Source organism: Melozone crissalis, unplaced genomic scaffold (assembly GCF_028551555.1).
Source record: "Melozone crissalis strain CALT ecotype California unplaced genomic scaffold, PUWL_Pcris_2 ptg000005l_1, whole genome shotgun sequence".
Lineage (NCBI taxonomy): Eukaryota > Metazoa > Chordata > Aves > Passeriformes > Passerellidae > Melozone > Melozone crissalis.
Window position 1 is genome coordinate 30676507 of NW_026535783.1, and position 26550 is coordinate 30703056.

Sequence of the window (26550 nt, forward strand, 5' to 3'; positions counted from 1 at the left end):
GAAGTGTGATGCATGCAGGATTTAATTTGTTTACCCAGTTTTTGGGTTTCTAATGGTAGTATACGAAAAGGCTGCTTTGTGCTTGTGAATTCAAAAAAGCCAAAGTCATGAATAGCAAAAAAGTCACCTTGCTAATATCATGTAAGTTAGATGCTATTGTGCGCGAGGGCGTACGCGGCCCTAAGTCCAGCTAGCAGAAGGGGTATGGTGGCCGACGCCCCTACGCATAAGAAGCCAACCCCCTTTGGCGTCGTGGCCTCGGGCTGGGCTGGATTTCGGACTTGGATTCACGCTGGACGAGACGAGAGAGGAGGCGACCACTTGCTGGGGGTAAAACGTCGGTTTATTGAAGTGCCAGTGGCAACCAACAGAGGGGAAAGCCCACAGCAAATGGCAACCAACAGATGGAAAAACCCGCCGCAAATGGCCCCGATCAGGGGGAGAGACAAGGATTTAAAGGGAAGGGGAGGAGAAGGGAGGGGAGCCCAGCTATCCAATAGGAAAACATAAAGGGAGGTGCTAAACATGATTGACATTCAGAACTAACCAGTGAATACAAAATAAAGGAGGGGCCCCGGGACCACAGCCAACCACAACCCCCAGAGAGAAGAAAGTTCTCGAAGCCTGGGAGGAGAAGGGGGTGATTGACTGGGCCCAGGGAGGGGAAAACTTTACTTATATGGTGGGATAAGGGAGGAGCAGTTATGTAACTTGGGAGATTGGCAACTGAAGGGGGCAGGGGTAACCATAGTAACTCATCTGTCAGGGCAACAGTGGCGGGAAAACTGGGAAGGGAGGAACCATTTACAGAGAACAAAGGGGGAACATACATAAAATGGGGGAGCAAACTGAGAAACGTAAAAACACACCACAACAGTATTGCTTTTCTTTTTTTAAATTAAAAATACGCAGAATACATAGTGGAGGCACAAATTGTTGAAATTTCATTCAGCTGTTCTGTTTTAATTCAGTACTGACATTTGCTACCTTGTCAGCAAAATCTCGAAGATTATTCCGTGTTGCGGTCCTTGGTGGTGGTGGATGCAACCTTCCCCAAGAGTGTCTTGTGCCAGTGGGTAGGAGACACAGGAGCACCAGCACAGACAGACACACAGACACACACACAGAGCAACTCAACAGTGAGGACACGGCAGGGTCCAGGCATGGCGTTCCAATGTGCTTTATTTCAGACCATGCTGAAGGCATCCAGGGGCCAAAGACAGGGAACAAAGGAGGGTCCAGGATATAAACACAGGGAAAGAGGGGGCAGAGGAGAGCATCAGGGATCTGAGTGCTCAGGAGTTGTACACCAGGGAAGGGACCAATAGGAAATGCCAGGGTGGACAGGCAGAGGCATAAACCAAAGGGAAGTCAGGGAAGGGAGAACTAGCTAGAACATAAGCATAAAAGGGTAAAAGGGGTAGGGAAAGGCAATGGGCCAATGGGGAGGACAGAACTGGTACAAGTTAACATAGTGCTGCAGAGCCCCATGGGAAAACTTCTTTCCTCACCATGAGCTGTGAAGAGTGCCCAGAGTCTAAGGTGCATCTCTCCAGGGAATTGCTGTTGCATTCTCCGAAGTCAGCTCACAGGCCTCCAGGGTTCAGAGTCTTCAGAGAAAAAAGTAAATTCATAGTTTCAACAGTTAATGCCCTTTGCTCTATCTCTGCAGAGGACAGTTGTGTATGTAATCTCATATCAATCTCCTTTTCTGCCTCAAGGGTTAAAACAGTGTCTGCACTTCTTGGGTCTCAGTCAATATATCTGAATATTCAGTGTTTGGGAGCCTGTTGAGAAAGCTTGTCTGTGTAACTCTGTATTTTTAAAAGTAGCTGTAATCAGTATTTTTGTTATAACAAATTAAGATTTGCTGGTTAGTTTTGTATTCCAGCTAGTGCTTATTCTTTTCCTGAAACCTTTTTGCCTAAATGACTGTTTATAAGACTCTTAATTATCTTAGCAATGTATATATACTTGAGAATTTTTACCTCATGAGCAGCAAACTATCTGAATTGCTTACAACTACTTCCATATTGACTATTCCAACCTTTAATTGTACAACTTTCCTTTCTGGCACCATAGCAATACAGATGAAGGATTTCTTCGCTGAAGTGTTAAGCTCAGCTGCCTTATGGCAGGTAGAAAACTGTTCCTTAAACAGCAATTTATTGCCTCCTTTCTGCATGCATAGTTCTTGTTTGACCCGCCAATAGTATTTGAAAAGTTTAATCCTTCCTGGAAATCAGATTACTGAAAGGTAGCTGTGGAAGACTGCAATAGGAGATATTTTCCATTTCATGCCATTGATTTCTGTTTTCTGTTAATAAAATGATAGATGAAAATAACCTGTTTTGTGGATAAATATTTGTAAATTTCTGGATAAATTAACTATTTTCTGGGTAAATAACTACTTGGTGATCTAGCTCCTGTGGAGGCACTTCTTTTGGAATCTTACATGAGCTTTACTCTTCAAGTCTTTTCAATTTCTTCTTTCAAGCTTCTTCAACTATCTTGGCATTTAAAGATGGCTCCTATTGTAGGTAAATTACCTGTAGAATAATTTTCTGCCTTTTTCTTTTATGAGCAGACGAAATGTTGTTAACTTCGTCTCTCTCTTCTCACACAAGAGTTCCAAGCGAGAGTGGAAGCCTTTGGAAGACCACAGCTGCACAGATGTACCATGGCTGCTCTTATTCATCCTCTTCTGCATAGGAATGGTGAGTAAAACTCAGAGGATTTTGTAAATGTTATATATCTAAAGAGTTTGTGTTCATAAGAAAGGAATTTTAAAACCTGTCAGTAACTGAATCACTGGCAAAGATCAGGATATGTTTGCATGGGAATCATCAACTGTAGAACAAAAATGGGTAGTATGTACATATCAAAGGCCATTGGTAGGGATCCATAATTTATTGTTGGTGCCAATTCTTGCTCCAGCTTCTTTTCCCCTGAAACTGCAGTCTCAGTGGTAAGTAATTTTTCAGCAAGATGAATTATCACTTGACTCATGTTCCTTATGCATGTCCCAGAAATGATAGCTAGGTGTCTGGTAAGCAATTCTGTGAATCACAGTGAACTTTTTTGTGAGAAACAGAAATTCTGACTGTCAAAGTGTGAGCTGAGATTTTGTTTATTTGTTAATTTATTTATTTTTATTGTATACTTAGTAGAAGCAGCTATTGTTAAAAACCATATTACCAATGATAAGATCTTTCTTTCAAAGTTTTAACAGTTCTGTATTCTGTGATGAAGCCATCTACTTTTTCAAGCCAGCCTCGTGAAACTCTACACTTTTTATTAAAAGACTAAACCTCCAAAACCTAAAGATTAATGTAGAAGTACACTTCTTTCCATCTTGTTTTGTTTTATGGACCTATGTTTGCTACTCTTCTTAAATAGAGAATATCCATTGCTGTCTTGTACTACTGTGTTGCAGACAGGGGTCCTTAGGGGGGTTTGGGACTTAATGTACTCTCAGCTTTCTTCTCTGCTCTTCCTCGGTCTCTGGTGTTAGGAATAATTCCACTGAAAAAATTCTTCTACTTTCCTCAGGGTGTTTTTCAATGGTTGGGCTTCAAATGTAAAAATTGTAATGATTATTTAAAATCGTATCAATTATGTTGTCACTGTAATGTGAATATCTTAAAATTGCAAAAAGCACAGTGCTTTTTGCACACATAAGACAGTGCTTTCTGAAATACGTAGCTCTCTTTTTGCATTTGGTTTTTTTTTTCTGGTTTTGTTCATGTTCTCTGATTATTCGGGGAACTGAGCATGAGCTGTTCCTCCAACTATACATTAGTTTTCTGTGCACGAGTGTCCCAAATTTTCCTTTCTAAGTAATGTAGTATACAGAGCAATCATCCGACCGGGTCACATAGTTACCATTCTAGGAGACTTCACTTGCAGGGTGAACCACCCACGTTTTCGCTGTTGCATGCCAACGTCATTACCTGTTGTCATCATTTCATCTGATCCTGCCACTGCCATCTGTTGCCCTATGCTCTTATCTCACCTGTTTATCCACTTCTCAAATCTTAGCCTGTCTCACATGTAAAATCAGTTCTTTGGTGGTAGTGGAGTGAGCTGATGGTTCATTTCTCCCTATCAGTGGTTTGCTAATGAGGCTTTTGGGCTAGTCTCTTGTTTGCACAATCATTGCCTTAATCTTGGTTTTGCTTGTGAAATATCTCTGAAAATTCACAGCAAGACTTGCCTACATAGGATATTTTCCACAGTACTTGGGTGGTCTGAACCATCTTGCTTTGCATCTGTTTCTTTCCTGCATTTAAAACCAGTGTCTGGAACCATTGTGGCCTTGACCTGCTCACTTGCTTTAAGAGGATTTCCCTAAAAGAAACTTGTGTTAGATAGGCCTCATCATTCTGGCTCATCTTTGAAAGTACTTAATTTAAAGGAAAGAAAAAAATCTGAAAGCAAGAAAATCTGGATTGTGTGGAATTGTCCAAGATGCTTAGCAATCTGTCACAACTCCATCTCTGCTTGTAGCTCTCCTTCACTGCCAGCCCTTGTGCACTTGCTGACTTCTCCCTTCTGCTTCATGCCCCTTGCTGACAGTATGACTTTCAAATAAACAACATACAGGAGTCTTAACTCTGCTTGTATAATATCCTGTATTAGATGTCTGAATCCCCTTTTAACTTGCATTCTGTTTTATTATTGCACAAAAGTTCTCTCTGATAGTCATTGTCTTTCCCTTTCCAGTCTGAAAGAATTTTTAGGCAACCTCTGCTTAGAAATAAATGAATAAAACTGACTTTTCCCATCTTTCAAACAGAGTATTGCTAACTGTGGGTTTTTTGTATTCTTCCAGGGTTTTATCTGTGGCTTTTCAATAGCTACAGGAGCAGCTGCAAGACTGCTTTCAGGATATGACAGTTATGGAAATATTTGTGGACAGAAAAATGTCAAGGTGGAGGGTATAGTCAACAGTGGTCTGGACCTCACACACAAGAAGTAAGTATGTGATAGGCTTTGCCTTGCCTGGTTTAGAGAATGCAAAATTGTTTCTTTCTTTGAAAGTGATTTTAAATAAGGTGGGAAAAGGGATATGTTAACTCATTTCTTCTTGTCCTTTGACACTTTTCTCACTTAGAGGACAGCAATCTTTTTTAACAACTAGCAACATTAGACTGTATGTTGGCAGATATGCAATATGAATACAGCTAAGACATTGAGAAATTACTTTTTCTCAATATCCATTTCATGTAGAGTATTGTATTAGGCTGATGAAAAGTCTTGTTTGTTAGGGTTTTAAGTATGACAAGTAGTCTCAGATTTGGGAGCAGGCTTTGATATCAATGTTTACTTTTGATGTTGTATACTTGATTTCTGCCATGACATGTAAGGGGAGATGAGATAATCTGGCACATTAGAATAAGACTTTAAAATTTGAACTGTAGGCAGAATGTATATATGTGACTTGTGGAGAAAACGCACAAAACTTGAGAGGTGTGCACAGCTTTGATTAAGCATTGTCTTGTTAAAACTCATACTCAAAGTTCAGGTACTTCCTATCTGTTGTCCAGGAAGACATCACACTGCAGTAGTAGTACTGGAGCAGTGGCAAGAATTCTTCACTGACAGGTTGAATACCTGTGAATGTCTGTTGAGGTCTGTGTTGTTAGATAAGCTCAGAGTCCTTCTGTACAACTTAGGAAACTTAAGGAAGCAAACTGTTTAGCTTAGTACAGTGATATTCACTTACAAAGAAAAAAGTGGTTTTTTCATCACCAGTTACTTCAAGGAGCTAAAAAGTTACTGATTTTTGAGTATGATAGCCCTTTACTACATACTTTCAGACTAACAGAATTTTGATAATTTTCCTAAGTTGTTTGGGAAGCATGCTTTCCTGAGATCTTCTTATTTTGAGTTACTATTCTAAAGATTTCTAAGTATCTCATTTAAGATTTAATGTAGATAGATAATAGGTGGTTATCAGAAAGATTTGAGATAAATAAAATGTCTGGAACTTTTTACTGATATCTTTTGTCAGAAAAATAATTTCTTATTCTAATCTGATCTTTCAAGAAAGTTGAAAGGCTTAAAGTTTATGCAGCGAAATTTTCCTGTTTTTTACAGAAACATTTTAGCCTTTTCTAAACTCATGTGTATACAGTATAAAATTGTGATTCTAGTGTTCTGAGAAAAAATCCAAATTTAAAAGAATAATTTTAAGTTTACCCTTAGAAGGAAATGGTATCTGAGTTCATGTGAAGGTAGAAAATTTCAGACATCTTATTGAAATGTAATAATTAATATTGTGATGGTCTTCTACATGTGACAAAGGTCAGACCATCATGTGGGGAAACATCTACCACTAAGTAAATTCTTCTTGTAAATGCAAGCTCAAAAGACAGTAGATAAAAAGAGAGACTGTTTTAAACACAGTTAATTGACAGAGCCTGTTGTTTGTCAAGACATCTTAATGAGGTTCAAAAGAATTACGCTTTTCTAACAAGCGTTGTGGCTTGAGGCATGAACTAAACAAATTAATAGATACACACATGTAAGTTATAGTCCTCTCTATCTGGTTAAGAGAAAACCCTCTAAGGCAGATTACTCTTTAACTGTTCGCATGAAGTGCCTGGTATAGTCCAAGGTATCCAGTTTTGGAAGTGATTGGTTCTTATATAAGTGAGTGATCCTTCCTTCTCTCACACCTCATGGTTTATTCTGAAAAATTGCCAAGCAAATTAGAAAAGCTATCTGCTTTGCATCTGTCTCTAGCAGATGGAGTTCCTACAGTGTCTGAGGTGGAGTTCATGGGAGTATTTAATGTTATTTTTATAGGAGCACTTTGCAGACAGACAGTAAAAATAAACTCTTCTTCCTGCCTATACATTTCAGTTTGTGTAGAGAAAGAAAAGACTTTAAGCTCCACAAATGGGGCTCTGGAAACGTGAAGATACTCTAATTTCATTTTGCTTGCAGGGTAATTCCATTTCCTAGTCCAAGGGCTGAAAAGCTAAATCATCTGTAAAAGTAACATTTTCTTCCTTATATATGACAGCAGCCCATAGGCACTGTCATGGAAGTGAAATTGATGTGGTCTGTGTGGATATGGAAATCTGGGTGGTAAGGGTAAAGAGCACAGTTCTCACAGGGATGTGATTTGGTCTGTGTACATCAGATATGCTGAAACCAGTGATATGAAGTATTGGGAAGGAGGATTTTATAGCCTGGTCTTGTCAACAAAGAGTGGATCCAGCATCCTTTTATTTTTATAAAGTAACCACAACACACTTTAGTAGTCTGTCTTCTACAGTCAGACATAAGACAATATTCCAGAACTGGCAATGAATTCTAATTAAACCTATTTGCTTCAAGTAAGCTCCTTGTTTTACGAGTTCTGATAGTTATAAAGGGTTAAAAAAAATTATCTTTTATTTGCAAATAAATGATAATCACAGCAGCCAAATGCAAGTCTCTGAAATGCTAGTTCAGTCTGGTTTTTGATCACCGATGTGTTGTTATTTAGACAGAATTCAGTTTGTGCTGTCTACTCAAGTACTAGGAGATGTGCATATGATGCTATGAAGAATAGCTAGGGTGGCATTCTGCCTGAGCACATGCATTTGCTCCCAGGAAATGCCTGAACTTTAGGTAATGGGAAAATGCAGGTTTTCAGGATGGTTTGTAGCATGTACACAGAGAATTTGATTGACTGAAACTGTGTATGCCCTACTGCTGAGAAATTTTTGACACTTGACTCTTATCTCCATTAGATGACACAGATCAATTATGATATCTGGTAGCTCAGTCTATGTGCCTTGAAAAAAGAGAGCCAGAACAAAGAAATACCTGGGAAATTATTAATATGAGCACTCTTAGGGCCTGGAGTGGTCTTGCTTTTCATTGGTTTGCTGTTGTGTTACTAAGTGGTTTCTGTGTAGTCATCTTCATATCCTCTTACACTGTTTTTCTGGGGGACTTTGCTTGGTTCTGTACTCCATGTTGCAGTATGTTCATTACAGCTCCTATAACATGCTCCAGGCTGTACACTCTAGTTGTTAATTTTTAGGTAATATTTAAGATGCTAGCTTTGTCTAAGTGTTACTAATGCTCAGAATTACTAGCTCTCTGTTTCACCTTATTGGTCTACAGCTACCTGAAAGGATGGAGGAATCAATCTCCCCTCCTAGGTAACAGGTGACAGGATGAGAGGAAATGGTCTCACACTGTGCAAGGGGACGTATAGATTGGACATTATGACAAATTTTTTTTGCTAGAAAGGTTATCAAGCCTGAGTACATGGTTAAGTCACCATTCCTGAGGTATTTAGAAGATGTGTAGATTTAGCGCTTAGGGGCATCATTCAGTGGTGGTCTTGGCAGTGCATTTACTGTTAGAGTAGAGGATGTGAAGGGTCTTCTTCAACAAAAATTATTCTATCATTCTAATTCTACCTTGTTTTACTTTAAAGCCACTCCCCCTTGTCCTTTCACTATTTGCTGTTGTGAAAAGTCAATTTGTCTTTTACAGAAGCCCCCTATAAGTACTGGAAAGCTGCCAGAAGTTGTCTCCACAGTCATCTCTTTTCCCAGATGAACAGCCCCAACTCTCTTAGCACACCTTCGTATGCTCCAGCCCTCTCATCATTTTCATGGGTCTCTTCTGCACTGTTCATGTCTTCTGTACTTTCTTCTGGGCAACCCAGAGCTGGGTGCAGCTGGGGGCCCCCCTGAGGGCAGAGTAAAACTTGCCTTGCCAGTCATGTTTCTTTTTATGAAGCCCTGGATACAGCTGGCTTTCTGGGTTGCAGGTCATGTCCAATTTTTCATGCACTGCTGCATCCAAGTCCTTCTCTACAGGGCTGGTACTTCATAAAGATGCATAAATGTACCTTTGTTGTAAGTCTACTATATTGATTTTCAAATAGCAAACATATTTTCATTTGCAGTATTGAAGCATTTCTAACAATATGATTACTTTGTTTACGTCTGCCTTTGTATTGCTGATGTGTTATTTCCTTATTAGAAAACTAGTCTATTGCTGACTGTAAATAACTGAAATTGCAGCACAAAGCATGCAATGACATTCTTCTAGAGGGAAACAAAACCTGTCCTGTGGTTTCACAGTATGAAATTTTCTGCAGTAAAATCACTTGTCTTCTACATATAAGCTTTATAAACAAAAAAAATTAACTTTTCTTCTGTAATGCTGGTTCCTCAAATTTTGGTTCTTGTTTTAGCTGTGCTGAAGTAAGACTAATCTTACTTATCTTACTTGTGTTTTCCGAGACCACAGATTTGATAACCTGGAGTTTTCTGTGCGGCTCTTTTCTGTGCACCATACAATGTAGTGTTTGAATTTCATGTGCTCTTTAAGGCTGTGCCCGCATTTCTGTCAAAACTGTATAGGATGCTGTAATTGCATTGTATTTCTAAACTTCCAAGTGTGAGTTAGCATTGTAGCATTTATTTTACAAAATATTCTGATGATTAAAATGATAGCTTGACCCTTGAATTGAAATAATGGTAGAAGTGGGATGAGTTCTATCTTGCTAATAGTGACATTCCTGATTTGGTTTCCGTGGGGAAATTCAGAGGACCCTCTTGTCTAGGAATTGGAGTCCAGTTCCACAGCTCCCAGAGCCCAGGGTCTCTGCTGAGATCGGAGGCTGAGGGATGTGGATGGAAAGTAACATATGGGACATTGACATAGCTGGTTACACAGACTGGCAGTGACAAGGTGCTGTCTTCAACAGTGGTGCTCATAAGCAGAGCCAGTCATGTCCCCTCCTCCTCCTAGTGATGAAAGCAGGAAGGCTGACAGTGGCAGAATGTCACTAGTGCAGAAGGTCACTAGGCACCCACATGGCACTTTCCAGGTTCACAAGCTCAGAAATGTTGCAGATTCTCCAAGTACTAGCAGAGCGCCTTATCCACGTTATGGGTTCCCCCTTCTCAGCAGCTGATCCAGTTTGGTGCTAAGTACCTAACATTCATGCACTCATTCCACAAGCACCCCAGACCCACAGTTTCCCCCAGATAACACAAAAGACCCTCTGCCCACCCAACACTTCTCACCTAGAGCTCCATACTCGGAGCTAGACTCAGTGATCCTTCAGGGTCCCTTCCAACTCAGGATTTTCTATGTTTCTATAATTTGAATAAATTGTTCTGGAGAAGGTACAGATGCTCAGCCCCATCAATAGCCAGCACCACAAGGGCAGTGACCACCTATGCTGAGTCTGTGACCTCTGTAGCTGCTTTTTTTGTAGGCACACATTGTTCTCACCCCAGCAGCTCATTGCCAAGACCCCTCCCTGCGACTGGCACCGAGACCCCACTCACTTCGGTAGCTAAAACCACATTGCTGTGACACCCAAACACCTGGTTTGATTCCTGCTGCTGGCACCAAATCCCTCACACCCATGTCAGTCCCCCCAGTAGCTGTCGCTTAATCTCTGCAGCACTTGCAGCATCCGTGCACATTGTATAGAGACTGGAATTATGCAGAGAGAGAGTTAAAAGCTTTAGTAATAGGGCAAGATAGACTGCAGTGATCAGGTGCTGAGGTTAGATAACATACTGACCAACATCAACTTGCATGTAACTGTTCCCTTTTACACCCTTGTGTCTGCTGCCCTGTCCTGTGCATGTTCCCTTTGCTGTTAGCAGGGTCCCACTGACCCTTCCTACATTTTGTACTTAAGAGTTTGCATCCCTATCAATCGCATAGTCCCTGTCTGCAGTTTCTTGATAGCCCATCAATTGCTGTCATTGTCAGGGTTTCTTTCTGATTATTGTTATTACTAACATTAAGTGGATAAGTTTTTTGTCTGATTGTCTCCCTCCTTTTCCTTTTCTCAATTTGCAAAGTCCTTAGCCAGATAAGACTATCTGAAAAATCACCAAATCATCATCAAATTTTCATAATCCACATGTCCTTACCACTTAGTGAGACTGACCAGATTTGTTCCCATCCTAGCCTCCCTTGCCATATCAGTCAAGTTTAACTCTGTAGGTTCTGCTTTGTAGCTCCTTTGACCAAATACCCTCAAAGAAGTAGACACTCTTCTGCCGCATACCCTCATTGTATAGGATAACAACTGGAGGAACTTCAATTAAAACAGCTATTTCATGTCCTGGTATCAACTCAAGAGTATTTTCCTTGAAGTTAAGGGAAAACTGTGGCTTATTGCTTGCATGCAGTTACTTTTACTGTGTTTGCATGATAGAATTTTCATTTTTACACTTGTTCCTCAGACTTCTTGACTTTTGTCAAGATATTAACAAAAAATTATTTTCATGTTTTAAGAATGCAAGTAATCTATTACTATGTTACAGTTGATTTAGATGACATGAGTTTTGATGGACTTCTAAGGAAGATTGTACTATGTAGTAATCATTCTTGTACACTGACACTGGGTAATAGAACAGTAGACAGCAATTAGCATATAGCCTGAAGGTGTTCAGGGAGGACCTAAATGCTTTTTAGGAGCAAAAGGGATTTTTACTGGCTGCAGAATGAATTCCCATCATGAGGACTACAAAAATAGAAATGGCATTTTATGTGGCAGATTTCTGGTGTTTTCATATGATATTAGGTAATATGAAGAGAATATTTCAATGCATACTCCATCACCAGAATTGTAGGGATTTAAGAATTGTTCAACTTTCAAAGAGAAAAGCATCTCTACTATATCATCACTGGAAATTCTGTAGGTTTAATGTTTGTCATAAAACATATACATAGCCAGGAGATGTTAGTTAAGAATCTATAATAGGTACTTCATGCATTGGATTTTTAAATTACATTCATTGTGAAAAGTTAGCAAGTAAAATATCTTTAAAATACTGCACGTAAGCATTAGATAATTCTGCTTAAAATATGTGAAGACAGTTTATTTCTAAGTAAATACCAAAGTAATTAATTCAGCCATGACATGGAAAAATCAATCTATACTGAAAAGCTGTTCTTAATTACTGGTATTATGTGTATTCATTAATATAGCCATGGACCTTTTGTTTTTGCAGAATAAGAGTGACTTTATTTGGTTTGTTGGCTCTTTTTGGAAAAAATTTTGAATTCTCTAAGTCAAGTTTAAGGTTGGAGTAAAGGGTTATGAATGTTTGGACTCATATCTGTGAAGAGTCTTTGTAGGACTACTACTGTTTTTGTGAGTAGCACCATTTGAATGGACTTGAATCAGGTAGAGTTAAACATCCTTTTTGTGTGATCCAGAGGTACATAAATACCAATAAATTTGTTGTGCATATGTTGAGTACATAAATTCTTTTGATCCACACAGTTACAATAATATCAAATTTCCTATATTTCTGGGTGGACCGAATCACTCAGTCTTGACTGAATCCCATAGTTTGAAATTTTGTTCAGTGTAATTGTTAATTAAAATAGAAGTAATTTATCTTTTTTCCTTCCATAGGTATGTATTCTTCTTGGATCCATGCAACATTGATCTAGTACATCAGAAGATTAAGTCTATTGCCTTGTGTGTATCAGCTTGCCCAAGGAAAGAATTGAAAACTCTGGCTGATATACAGAAGTTTGCAGAAACTAATGGTATGAAAAAAATAGGTTTGTCTTTGTTCATGTTTTGCAGGACCTGAAAAAAGACTCATGTGTTAGCTGAGCTAAAAATGAAATATGTATTAAGAAATATGAATGGAAATAATGTGCTCTTTTCATTAAGCTAAAACATTACTGTATCTTTTAGTATGATAGTGTCTTGGGCAGTTTGGAAAGCTTGTATTTAAAATAGGAGTGCAAAATGTAACAAACATTTGAGGCAATGTCTGACTATATATGTTTCCAGCTTCTAAGGAAATATTTTGACATTGCTGCTTAACAGTAGTGCTGTTTAAATGTTCTCATGTACAGGGCGTTAGAGCTGTGCTGCTGTTTAATGGCACTTGTGGCACAGAGTATGGCAGTGTGTGTGAAAATATTCCTGCTTTTATTCAATGCTACTGTGCTGTTCTTTTTTGTGGTTTTTTTGTTTCATTTTCTTATGCTTTTCTTTAAAAAGGAAGTATAAAGGAAACGAATTGCATTAACAAAGGAAATATTATACTTTGTCTTCCATAAGAGCTGTACTTTTTTTCTGTTGTAGTAATACTGACATTACTAGCTCAGTTCCCATTTAGCAGTCAGTGGAATAAAATGCATGGAAATAATCAACCTTTGGACATACAAAATAAAGATATATAATTAATTTGAGGTAATTTTAGCAGCTTTTAGTTACTCAAGTGGGAACATTTTCCTAGTGTGTGGTATCAGTCCTAAAGTTATCTTTTAAAATGATGCAGTAATAGTTCTGTGCAAGGTACTTGACTAAAAATGAGACAGTCTGGATGACCTAGTTCAAGGCAGTGGAACTGATTATTTTTCATAAAAGAAATGGAAATGTTTATTTCTGTAATAGCACAGGTTATGTGTGTTGTCTTTATATTGCAAGAGTTCTATTATCAGTACATTGCAAAGGTTCCATATTGCTAGAGTTTCATACCTCCTTGGTGTTTCTTGTAGGCATTTCCTCCAGGCACTGACTCTTCCCTATCCTCACAGCAGCCAACTGACTCCAGCTACCCTCAACCAACCAATCCACTCTTTTATAACACTCTTCTGATTGGCTACAGGTGTGGCCTGTTAAAATCAGGCCTGCTCCTATTCCTTAATAATTGGCACAGCTGCAGCTCTTTAGGAGATAAGATTATATTCTATACCATCTTCATTTACCCATACTGTATCCCCCTACATATGTGAGTACTCTTGTTTGAAAGCAGAGTGAATTGAAATGGTCCTGGGGTCACTGTTAGTGCCCTTGGTCTCCCACTGCACTGTACCTGCATGCCTGGGTTCTGACAGCTGAATCAGGAAGCTGAACTACTGTAAGGCATCACAGCTTTTGCAGAGCTGCACAAACGGCTTCTTCCTGTGATCGGTGCACCGTTGTCAATTACAAGTGAAAATAGTAATATATCTACTACATTCTTTACTCCTTCTCTGAGCATGCTGTGTTTTTTTTAACTAATACAGGCCAGTTCTTTGTTAGTATGTAGTGAAGGTCATTTGTGGTGGAGTTTAAGTACCTCTTGAAGGAATGGAATTCAGACATGTCTTTCTTTATGACCAACATGGTGTTTCTATAAGTTAAATCTCTTATTAATTGTGCCTGACATATGTTCAGTATAACTATCTTTTAAAGTACAACAAAGACCACTCCTCCCAAATCATGATATGCTGCATCTTGTCCTCATGAGTCTTTGTTCTAATTCTATTTTCCTTAGGGCTTTAGATTTTAAAACCTTAAGATAATTTTTAAAAAATTAACATGACAGGCAATTTTTTCAGTTTCCAGGAGCTTGGTCAAAAGTATGAAAACTGGTGCTGGAGCAGAACAAAATCACTAATGAGTTCAATTCCCAATTTTCATTATATATATGACTTGTCAAAGACAGGTATTTTACCAAAATGAGCTTTCGTTTTATAGAGGAAGTCTGTGCATGACTAAAATTGCACCATTCAGAGAAATATTGTTACCCTCATGTTTTATTTCTGCTTAAATTTTCACCAATCTATGGAAATTACAAAAAATGATGTTTTGCAGCAAATGAACAGCTTAATTGTTGATGATTTTAACAGTTGCATTTATATAGTAATAAAGTTCAACTGTGATTCAGCCTTTTAGCAGAGCAAGAACAGTGAATTAATACCAAAACTGTAATGTTCAGTAAGCAGAATAATTTTTCTGAGATCTATTTTGTAGCTATGATAGTGGATTTCAATTAATTTATGCTAGGATTAGGTTTGGCAGTCCATTTTAAGTGACCATTAACTCCACTGTAAAAATAGTAATAGTAATAATGAAATCTGAGGACCTTGAACATGACTGCAAAGAGCTTAATTTCAATTTCTGTGTTTGTGATGATGTATAGTTAGAAAATAGAGTTCCGCTGTCAAGTTCTGAAGAAGGAGGACAAATTTGTTTGGTTTTGTGATAATTGGTACTAAATTTTCTCAGGCTCACAAATTCTAACATTCCAAAAAAACCCCAAACCGCCCTGTAATGTTTTAAATGTATAGGTAAAGAATGCAGTCAGCTCTTAATTTTGCTCTGTTGAGCCTTTCTGAAAGTTTTAACCCTTTCTCCATCCTGAAAATAGCAATTATCTGGTGACAGATTGTGTAGGTTGTGGCATGTGCTTTTGTAGAGTTGGCCGTTTTCACCTGGCTCAAATGCCATCCCTGAAATCACCTTACTTGTCCATGCATCTTGAAATTCATAAAGGAATTACAGCTTAAGAACCCTTCCTCAGCCCAAAGAAATCACCTATTGTGCCTCAGTTGCCCACCAAGCAGTGGTGTGGTAAGTTCAAATAAATGTGTTTTTTAATCTAAACGTCTTTATGAAGAGCTGTAACTTGTAAAGTGTCACAGACATATTTTCATAAGAATCCTTTCTTTAGGATTTTTCCCCTTTCTGAGAAGCTGTGGCCTCAGCAACAAATGTAAACAATGGTTATCTGCTGCTGTGGAATGCAACAGTTGCGTCCGTGATTGGTCTCCTGTGGATGTTTGGATTTACTGACCACTCACGGCAGTGCTGTTCTCGCTTTCTGCTGAGACACAGACCTTTGTTATTCATTCCTTTTCTATTCTTAGCTTAGCCAGTTGCTGAGAACTTTTCTCTCTATTCCTATTAGCATAGTAATAACGTAGTATATAGCATAAAATAATAAATCAAGCCTTCTGAACATGAAGTCAACATTTTCGCCTCTCTCTTCACCCTGAAAAACCCTTGCAAGCCCTGTAACAGTAAAGCATATTAAAACATCTTTGTATTGACTAGTGATTTTATCAATACCACATATGAATTTGCAGCTAGCTTAGCATTTATAGTATTTTTACTAAAGTGAGGCATGCACTTGATTGCCTCAACACAAAAGGACAGAACTACCAATCCCAAAGATTCAGAACATGTATGGCAGAGCTCATACGTTTGTTGTGCAGTTCTGCAAGTGAGATTATAAATAAGCATTTAGGGCAGGGAAAATGCTTGCTTGAGGCAAGAAGACCATTTCATGGTAAAGCAACCTTTTAGCTTTCTGAATCAGTAATGATGCCCTTGTTCTTCTGCTGTAATTTGGGAAAAGGAGCTGATTTTTGTGAATAACACAGCACCATTTCAGGGCAATAACTTCACTCCCACCCCTACCTCACTTGGCCTCTCACAGTCAGGTCCTGCATTTGCAGTACCTTCCCATCAAGAAAGAGAAGAAGCCCATCCCTTGCAAAGCCAAGCTGATTTTGAGAACACAAGAAAGCACATACCTTTAATGTCTTCACAATAATTCACACCCTGAAAACTGGAACCAACTGGGACCTTTTACAAGAGGAGGAAAAAGGGAAAAAGAAAGCTGGGCACTTGTCCACTCAGATCTTGACTTGTACAGAGATGCAAGCTGTAAAATACAGAAGTATTCTGGAGCAACTCCTGAAAGTGGCACAGGAAGATGCAGTGTTACCTGAGAAATGTTGCAATGCTGTTCTCAAACAGCCATGCTAGTACTTGATTTTGTAGAGCTAACAGTTGGCACAACTGAGAATGTTATATGTTGTGAACTGAGTGCTGTTGCTCTCCCCAGGATTTTCTCACCCAATATAACAGCTCAGGCACAGAGTACTTGTGGTTCAATGTTCTTGTTGGTTTTTGCCCTTAAAAAATTATGTATTTTGAGTAGTGTGACTGAAAGCTGTCTTTCCCAGAAACCAAATTGGTGCTTCAAAACTTGATGTCCATGAAATACTGCATTGATGTTTTCAAGGACTTGCTAAAGCATTTTGAAATATCCTTGAAGGTATAATTAATGTATGACTGTGCCAAATGAACAATGAAGTATCATTATTAAAGAGAAACACTAGACAAGTGGCTATAATTTCCATTGTGTTTAATTCAGTAATAACTGTAGTGCCTACTCAGTGTGGGAACTACTATTCCTATTTGTTGTTTAAATAACAAATGCATATTTAAGAACCTAAAATAAAATTTTTATTTTGCAGCATTGTGGCAAGCATTTCTGTTGTCAGAATTCTGTAGCTAGACCAGGCTAGTGGCCTGTGTCCGCACAGAGCCGGAGGAATGCTTCATTAAATTTGCTATAGAGACTGACCTGAAATAGATCAATAAAGGAAATCAGTCTGCTAAATCTGAGCAGGTGATATCTCTGAGCTATTAGAAGGAACCACAGGCGAAACAAAAAGGATTTTTCTTTTGTTTGAAGATAATGATATTCATGTGTTCCTGTTGGCACTTGGTTTAGAAATAGCTGTTACGTGGGTCACTGTGAGCTTCTGACATTTTTTGTCTGCTCTTTTTCTCCTTGCTTTTGCTTTCAGTGAGAGTATGCTGCTTAAAACTTAATCCTTTTCTTGTGATTTTCCTGAAGTACGATGTACTGTGTTAGTTACAGATACCTTATGCTTAAAGCAATTCTGCACCCACAGGTCTTTGGAAACCTGGGTATGTTAATTTTGAGTGTCATTTTTTTATTGACTAGAGTAAAAGTACATTATGAGCAGTTTTGAGATTCAGAGTCATCTACTGGTACTCTGTCTTGTTACCTGAACTGTCCATCAGGTTTGTGTTGTACTGCAAATGTATCCTCTAGTTAGAATTAAATTGTTTGCTCAAGAGAAAGTGACAGCATGTGGAGTCCTCCAATAATGCTGTGTTGTGTCATTGATCACATTAATAAACCATTTGGAAAGGGGAAGAAACAATGAGGTTATAAATCTTGTTGTGACTACTGAATGTGGTCATGTCTGTTGTACCACTGAAATTTAGAATTATATGGAAAAACCCGCTGCTATCAATTGCATGGAATAAAATGTCAAATCTAAAGGAATGTCCCCAGAATGAAGGGGTGGGAACCTATTGTTATGCAAGTGGTGTTTTAATTTAAAGTGGTTATTGATACTTCGGGAAAAGATTGTGAAACTACTGAGGATCACAAGAGGATTAAGTTGGAGGTGCAGCATTGTCTGAAAGTGTAATGTTTATGAATTGTTAAGAGGACTGCATTTTTTGTAAACTCCTGCTATGTTGGCATCATAAAGGCTGTGTTTTAGTCCTTTTTTTATTTTTTTTAAAATTTGTACACAAACCTAAATATGTATATTCTCAGCATGTATTCACCTACTGTACATATATACACATACATACTGACAAGGGAAACAAGGATTATCATTATAAAAGGACCAGTGATTTCCTCTGTCTGTAGAAGAGAAAACTATCAGGAAGAGTAAAGTCATTAAAAGCAGGAATATCTTTGAGAAGGTTGAAAAATTATTGTTCCTTCATCTCATAACCTGAGTAATGTGAAACTAGAGATCAAAATGAAATCACTAAGCATCAAAGAGACAGATTTTTTTGCCCACAAGTTAGGGTTAATTGCCATGAGGATATTTCAAAAACAAAAAAAAGATGAACTCTTAGAATAATTCTCTTAGAATAGAAAATACAAACTCTCTTTGGGTGTTTAGTTATCACTAGTTTTAAGTTGTGCAGAGCTAAAGATATGGTAGGAGAAACATCTGCTACTTGACTAGATGTATTCTTAATTTGATTCCAGAGTAGCTGGTTTTATTTAGCACTGGAAAAAATATGAGTGGAGGAATAGGTAAATTAATATTTTTCAACTCTGTACTGTTAAGAATAGGAGAAAGTGAAGAGTATTGTCTTATTTTTTTAATTACAACTCAAAATACTTATATATATGGATACATGAATTCTGAATCAAGATTTTCTTTTTTCCATACTCTTATTTGTAACAGCATGTTTTAAGATCTATCACAGTAGCTCTCTTTGTGGTCTTCAATTCTAGAGACTTTTGAAGACCTAACTAATGAGGTTTTGTGATTGATCTTTCTTGGAATATTCTTGCAGGCATTGCAGAATGCTTACTTTCACTTCAGTCCCATATTTATTTATAAAAGCATCTGTAATTTCTCCTGCCCTTTGATGCTCATCGTTTTAAAGAAGTGATGATACATCTCTCTGCAACAACTAGAGCTAAAGATACATATAAACCTTACTTTTCTTCCTTGAAAACACCTACTGTGCTTCTGGAAGGCAGCAGTGGGTAGAAGAGAATGAAGCTTTTCTTTTCTGAGAACAATTCTGTCATATTAATCTGATGAGTCCTGACTGCAGAGTGGTCTGTCCTTGCCTTTTTACTTATCTCAAGGCATCACTATTTTGCTAGGGCCCAGAAATCAGATTTAGTTGTCAAGGTTCAGTTCTGTCCTTATTGGTCTTCTATCTCTATTCCTGCTCAATTTGCAAAAGGCATAGCAGCAATGTTTAGGTATGTTTGTGCAATCCTCTGGTGCTTCCACTTCATCTGATACTTTAGACCCCATTAAAATCTCTGGCTAAGAAGTGGAGTTTGTGTTTTCTTAGTCATTATGTGTCTGCTCTTGGAATATTTTTGTTCTAAAATAGGTAAATAGGAAATTTATACAATCGTAAACTTCTGTGCTTAGTGCTTGTGTTCTGAGTAGAATTACTTCCTATAATTGTAGATTGGCTAAAATTACTATTGTCAGGCCTAGCAGTCAAAGAATAGAGTCTGGTCAACATGATGTGGTTTGTTTCATGGTGATCTGAACCCTTTTCCATTTGACAGGAGTCCATGAAGAGAGTATCGTATAATTACTTGCCATAAGCATGCTTTTTCTGGGGTTGTGCAGCATTGTTTTCTTACTGACAGAACTCAGCAAAGAATAGTAAATACCACCTTCTGTGGAAGTAGTATTTGGCACCCTACCAGTTCTGTGGTTTTTGGCTCTGGAATTTGCAGCAGCTATATACATGAGACAGTATTTTAAGCTGCCGCTTTTCTATGCTGCGTTTCTAGTCCATAATATGCTAAGGTAATATCCAATTATTTGTAGCATACCAAGTTGTCTCATTGCATGAAGCTTTGAATGGTTAGTATGTTTGAGATTAACAATTTAGAGTTGATAGAGTTTGACATATGGATTTCAGGCAAGTTCTGGGGTGAGAAATATAGAAAAGTGTTAAAAATTTTGTCCTTGTGAGAGTCTGGGAGCTTTGTCCTTCCTGAATTGCACCTCTATCAGTATCAATATCATACTCTAGCCTTTATTGCATGGGTTGGTTGGTCAAGCATAGTCATCTGTGAGTCATGTATTCACAATGTTAACTAAGTTTTAATTGGTGAACTTAGTCATAAAACACCCAGAACTCAAGAGTAGAGCTGGGCTGAAAGTCCAGAGGTGAGTTGTGATTTTAACAGTCTCATTGCTGCTAACATTTATGCACATTTCTGTGTCTATGAGTTTTATTCCTGTGTCAGAGAACTTAATGAACTAATAGGATGTTACTTGTAAAGGAGGCAATGAAATAAAATACTAAGTTTTTGAACTATAAGCTCTACTTCATCATATGGCTTTTTAGAAGTCTGTTATCAATCACTATGGAATGTGCTGAGTTGGGGAGATCCACAAGGAACCATGAAGTCCACCTTCTGGCCCTGCATAGGATACCCCAAAAATCATACCTATGTACATGACATTATTGTCTGAACACTGCTTGAACTCTGTTAGCCTGGTGCTGTGACCACTTCCCTGGGGAGCCTGTTCCAGTTCCCAACCACCCTCTGGGTGAACCTGACCTACACCTCTCCTGACACAATTTCAGGCCATTCCCTCAGGTCTTTTCACTGCTCACTGCAGAGAAGAGATCAGTCCCTGCTCCTCCTTTTCCCTTCACTAGGATGTTACAAACTGTGATAAAGTCTCCTCTCAGTCTCCTCCAGGCTGAACCAATCAAGTGACCTCAGCCACTTCTCACACAGCTTCTCCTCATGTCTCTTCATCATCTCAGTTGCCCTCCTTTGGCCACTCTTCCAGCACTTAGTATCTTTTTTATACTGTGGCATCCAAAGCTGCCCCCAGCCTTTAAGATGAGGCTGCCCCCAGTGCAGAGTAGAGCAGAACAATCCCCTCTCTTGCCCAGCTGTGATGCTGTGCCTGATGCACCCCAGGACACAGCTGACCCTCCTGGCTGCCAGGGCACTGCTCACCTATCTCCAACTTGCCCTTGACAGTGACCTCCAGGTCCCTGTCTGCAGCACTGTTCTCCAGGGTCTTATTCCTCAGTCTGTCCATACTTCCAGGTTTTTCCTCTCCTAGGTGTAGAATCCAGTATTTGTCTTTCTTAAACTTCATACAGTTGATAATTTCCCAGCCCTCTCATTTTTTGACTCCTCTCTACAAGGCCTCTGCTTTTAAGGGAGTGAATGTCTCCTTCCAGTTTTGTATCACCAGCAAACTTACTTTGGGCCTTTAAGTCTTGTGTCCAAGTTGTTTATTAAGATGTTCAAGAGCAGAGGATGAGATGAAGATAAGACCTAAGGATGGAGCCCTGTGGAACCCCACTAACAACAGGTCACACCAGTCTGATGTCACCCCATTCACTGCAGCCCTTCGTGCGTGACCCCTGAGCCAGCTGCTCACCCACCACATGATGTGTTTATCCAGCTGTGGGCTGGACATTTTCTGCAAAAAGGTCCTCTGAGAGACTGAGAGACAGTATCAAAAACTTTAATCCAAAAAGATCACATCATCTGGCTTCCCATGATCAACCAGCCTGTCCTAGAAGGTAGTCATGTTGGACATGCAGGACTTTGCTCTCATGAAGCTGTGCTGGCTCTGCCAATGGTTGTGGTGTCATTCAGGTGTTTTTCAGAACTCACAGAATAATCTTCTCCATCATTTTACCAGGCAGTGAAGTGAGACTGATAGGCCTGTAGTTTCCAGGGTCATCCTTCTTGCCCTTTTTGAACATTGAGACAGTCTTAGCCAGCTTCCAGTCAGCTGGGAGCTCCCCAGATACCCAAGACTGTTCAAAAATAATTGAGAGAGGCCTTGCAATGACATCAAACAGCTCTTTGAGTATTCTTGGATGAATGCCATCATAAAGCCAGATAGATACATGAGGATCCAGCTGGAGCAGCAGATCCCACACAAATTTGGGGTCAACTGGAAGTTTATCATTCTCCCTGCCATGGTCCTCCAGCTCTGGGCACTGGGGCCTTCTGGGCTCATCACCAGTGTGAAAGACACAGGCAAAGAAATCATTAAACATGTCACATGTGTCATGCCATGTAAGTGCACAATACATGCACGATATCAGACTCAGAATGGAAGTTCATCTAAATTACTCTGTCAAAACAGTGGTTTGTAGTCTCTCGAACTGTGCTTTGCCAGTTTAGGAACATACTCCTAAACTCCTAAGGTGACTGTGCTGCTCCTGGTACTGAAGCTATCCCTGTTGTCTCTGCATAGTTTTGTATTTTTCGCGCTTAAGTCCTTGACTCTGAATATGAGTCCATGTTTCTAGATATTGAAGTCCTTGTTTTAGTTGTTGTTAATAAGTGTTGATAGATGGGCAGACACTGCTGAATTCCCAGAATGGAATCCAAAACCCCTTGTATGCTTTCCACTACTGTAAGTCAGGGAATATGAATGTCATTGGTGTCCTCTGTGGACTGCTCCTCTTTTTGGATGACTTAGAAATCTTGCCATTTCTCAAGCTGTAAACTCTTGAATAGTAATGCTGCTCTAGTAGGGGTTTGTTTGTTGGTTCACAGCAAGGCAAATGCAGGAAGGAAAGCTGTACTGGAGCTCTGGTCTCTAAAAGTATTTTTACCTAACCACCTTTGGTTAGTTTGGACCTTCCTGTTTACTGTATTGCTGTGGAAAGCAGAGTGTTCTATCTTCTGTGCACTGTGTCTTCTGAGCACACAAGACCTTCAAAAATTTGCCTCCCCATTTAGAAAGAATCTTTGAAGTAAAAGTCCTGGCTTTCTACAGCATCTTAAATATAAGATTGGGGTAAATATAGCTGTTTTCTTTGAGTGCCAGAGATAATGGCTGTTTAGCTCCTTACTAATCCAAACCTCAGCAAAACAGAAAGGAGGCTTTGAAAAGAAGTTTCTATTCTACGGCTAGGTTGGAAGTTTGTCTTTTGAGGTACTTTGCTCCAGTTATGGCTCCAGTATATTCTAGTGGCTGGAGCAATTCTATTCATTGAAAAGAAACCATGAAACAGAAATGTTTGTATGTCTCCATGATATCACTTTGTGTGTGAAACCACCAAATAACAGGATTGTGGGGCCAAAGTGTGCACACAGGTCGGGCACACTACTCTGTGCTCACCAGTAGCCCAAATACTGATGCTCTGCATAGTTTAGAAGTATTTTTCTTAATGTTACAACATGCTGGGATCTGAAATCTAATCCTTGTAGGACAGTTTGATGTCATTTGCCTAAGGGTTTCTCCAGAAGAAATATGTGCATTGCTGTAGGAAGCAAAGGGTGTATTATATCAGTGATCTTTTAGTTTGTTCTCTGTATCCTGCTCATACTGGTTTTGAAATATTTTAATGATACTAATTTAGGAATGAAAGTAGTATCTTTGGTAAACTAATTGTCTCAGCAAGATGACACAAATGTTTCCTTCAACTTTTTCTGGCATTACCAACTTGAACAGCAACAAAAAGATTGGCTATGTTGGTCTCTGCTAACCCAGAGTAACTAATATAGAGTGGAAGGTTTGACAAGGCTGTTCATTCTTCTCTCTCACCCTAGAAAATGTAAATTTCTATTCAGTGATGCACGCAGGCTCTTTTGTGAAGAAATCAGTTTTAAGTGTAAAGTGACATAATTCAAGCACACATTTGAGTTCTAAAGCTCTCTTACACAGTATTAGAGAAAGTTTTCAGAGTATAAATAAATAAATATTTACTGGAATAGTTAGAGTTTCTAATAATTTGGGACAAAAGGACAAATAATCTCATGGGCGTTATTTCAGCTGTGGGACTGGTAGTTTCTTTAAAGGCACGGTAGTTAAGATCTTTTGTTTGACAAGCTACATGAAAATATTTTTCTGCTTGACTGTGACTAAAGAAGTGTGCTGTGAGTTAGGCATCTAAAGGGAAAAGATCCAGAGTAGCCCAAAAGCAGTTCCCAGGCAAGACATGGTAGTGGCAGCCTGAGTTGTCAGGCATGGCAGGAGGGAATATACTGTTGGCTTCCAGAGGGACCTACCAAGGTGTTTCCGTTTGGCTCTACATCCTGGAGTGTATTAGGTTACCATACAGGTCCTACTTGAATGGCTTGTGACCTGTATGCGCATCAGGGTGTCTGGCATTTGATTTTGCTTCGTTTATGCTTGTGATCCAAACAGGTCTTCAGATGCATATTTATACAAAGAGTTGCCTTTCCTCCCCATAGTAAATCCTGCCCTTTTTCTCTCATGCCTGAACTGCTAGAAGTCAAAGGGAGCATGGGCATCCACAGACCAGCCCTGTCCCTTAGGCTTGTTTAGATCTGGGGACCTTTTCATAAGACACTTAAAACTGTAGTTCACATTGGTCATTTGGCAGAATGGCCAAGCTGGCCCCAAACACTGTGTCATGAATCTATGTACACTTGTCCACATAACACATATCCTTCTTCTTCCTATAGAGCTCTTTATTCTCGCCTTAGAATCATAACCAGAGAGTCATAAGGCTGGAAAACACCCTTAAGATCATCAAGTCCACCACTAAACTATTTACCTAAGCTTCATTTCTCCACATCTTTTAAGTACCTCCACGGATGGGGGCTCAACTGCTTCCCTGGGCAGCCTGTTCCAATGCTTGACAAACCTTTTGGTGAAAAAATTACTCTTAATACCCAGTCTAAACTTTCCCTGGCACAACTTGATGCCATTTCCTCTTGCCCTGTGTTTTGCTACTTGGGAAAAGAGGCCAATCCCCACCTGGCTACAGCCTCCTTTCAGAGAGTTGTAGAGAGTGATAAGGTCACCCCTGAGCCTCTTTTTTCTCCAGGCTAAACACCCCCAGCTTCCTCAGTCACTCCTCATAGAACTTGTGCTCCAGACCCTTCACCTACTCCATTGCCCTTCTCTGGACACATTCCAGCACCTCAGTGTCTTTCTTGCAGGGAGGCATCCAGACCTGGACACAGGATAGGACGGGTGCCCTCACCAGTTCCAAGTACAGAGGGGACAATCACTGCCCTGGTCCTGCTGGCCACACTATGGCTGATACAGGCCAGGATGCCTTTTGACCTATATTCAGAGCAAAATAAAAGTAAATTTTCCTTCCGTTTTTAAGAAAAACCTGTAGATTTAGATGCATTTTAGATACTTCATTTACAACTAAGATCTAAGGAATGTTTTTTGTGGTATCTGTTTATGTTTATATCATGCCGTGTTTTCCACATAAGCAAGCAGAGGCATAAGGATTCATATTGAAAGTATAATTGAAAATGCATTTCAGAAGTTTCACCTCCTATCTTCTCTTTGTAGGAGATCTGTCTCTCTTCAATAGTGCATTTGGTGGTTTGGACTGGCTTCCAAAAAACTACTATGTAGAAGTGGTACTTAAATAGTGACTGCCTTAGATAGAGAGCAGCTGAAGCCGCTAAATAGGCTCTCTGCTGTTTCAGTATGTGAATAGAAGAGGTCTCTTCATAGAGGTACAAATGTAGCAATGATAGATAAAATTTCTGCAAATAATATTCTACAAATTCTACAAATAATAGTTTTGTTCAGTGTAATGCAGGCCAAGATAAAGCTGTTTGTCAAAATTCTTGGTGTATTTTGGGTAATAGTGTATATGTATTATCCAGATCCAGCTTGCAGGACTCTATTATACAAACTATTCCTGAAGAGGAGACTTTAATAATGGAAGGAATTGAATATTTATATTGATGATTAAGATTCAGATAAGTCCTTATTAAGATAAGTCCTTAGTGTATTGCATAGGGGAAAAGGACACTAAAAGCTATGTATTAAAAGCTCTTGCACTTGGAAGTAAGCAATCTATTAGGAAAGCAGCTTGGAAGGAAATTAATCTTTTGATAGGCAGCTTATATCATTGGAGGCTTCCTTACCTCTGAATTGCTGATATACCAGGGCTCCAATCTGATTTGGAAGTTTCTGATTTCCTAGAAGCATTGGGTCAGATGTTCAGTGTCTTCATTATATATAAACTGAAAGAAATCTCTCCTAGGTAAGGCACTTCCATTAAGCAAGTGTCAGGTACAAAGGAAAACTTAATTTATGTTTGAATTTTGTTATAGGCAACTTGATCTTTACTGTGCCATACCAGTTTGTTTATGGAGAGAGTTCAGCTTTTAAGAAGTTTTGGATATGTAAAGCAGAGCTGTTATTTCTCAGCCAACTTTCCAACTTTTTCAGTTCGGTTTATTTTTGTTTCTGTCCCTGAAATCTATAGACAAGTTGTATTTTGAATACACATGCACAAAAACCCCCTGCAAACACAGGAGTATTTTCTTTCTATCATAAATGTTATGCAATATTCATGCATTAAACATGATCAAGAAAAGCATGGTGGAATAGTAGGGGGAGGGGGGCTTCACAGTATTTTGTGTCCTCTTTTACACCACATTGTGAGTTAGTGTTCTCCATTCAAATACTCAGACTTTGGAAAACCCAAAG

At 39.0% G+C, this 26550-nt stretch overlaps 1 protein-coding gene across 2 annotated transcripts in view; it reads left to right on the forward strand.

Moving 5' to 3' along the window:
* SLC44A1 (solute carrier family 44 member 1) overlaps window positions 1-26550 on the forward strand; it is a 67788-nt gene that overhangs the window by 14746 nt on the left and 26492 nt on the right. For both annotated transcript variants that reach the window (XM_054282051.1, XM_054282043.1), the window contains exons 2-4: window positions 2628-2717; window positions 4835-4977; window positions 12416-12552. In XM_054282051.1, coding sequence (XP_054138026.1) covers window positions 2628-2717; window positions 4835-4977; window positions 12416-12552 — 370 coding nt within the window. The remainder of the gene's footprint in view (window positions 1-2627; window positions 2718-4834; window positions 4978-12415; window positions 12553-26550) is intronic.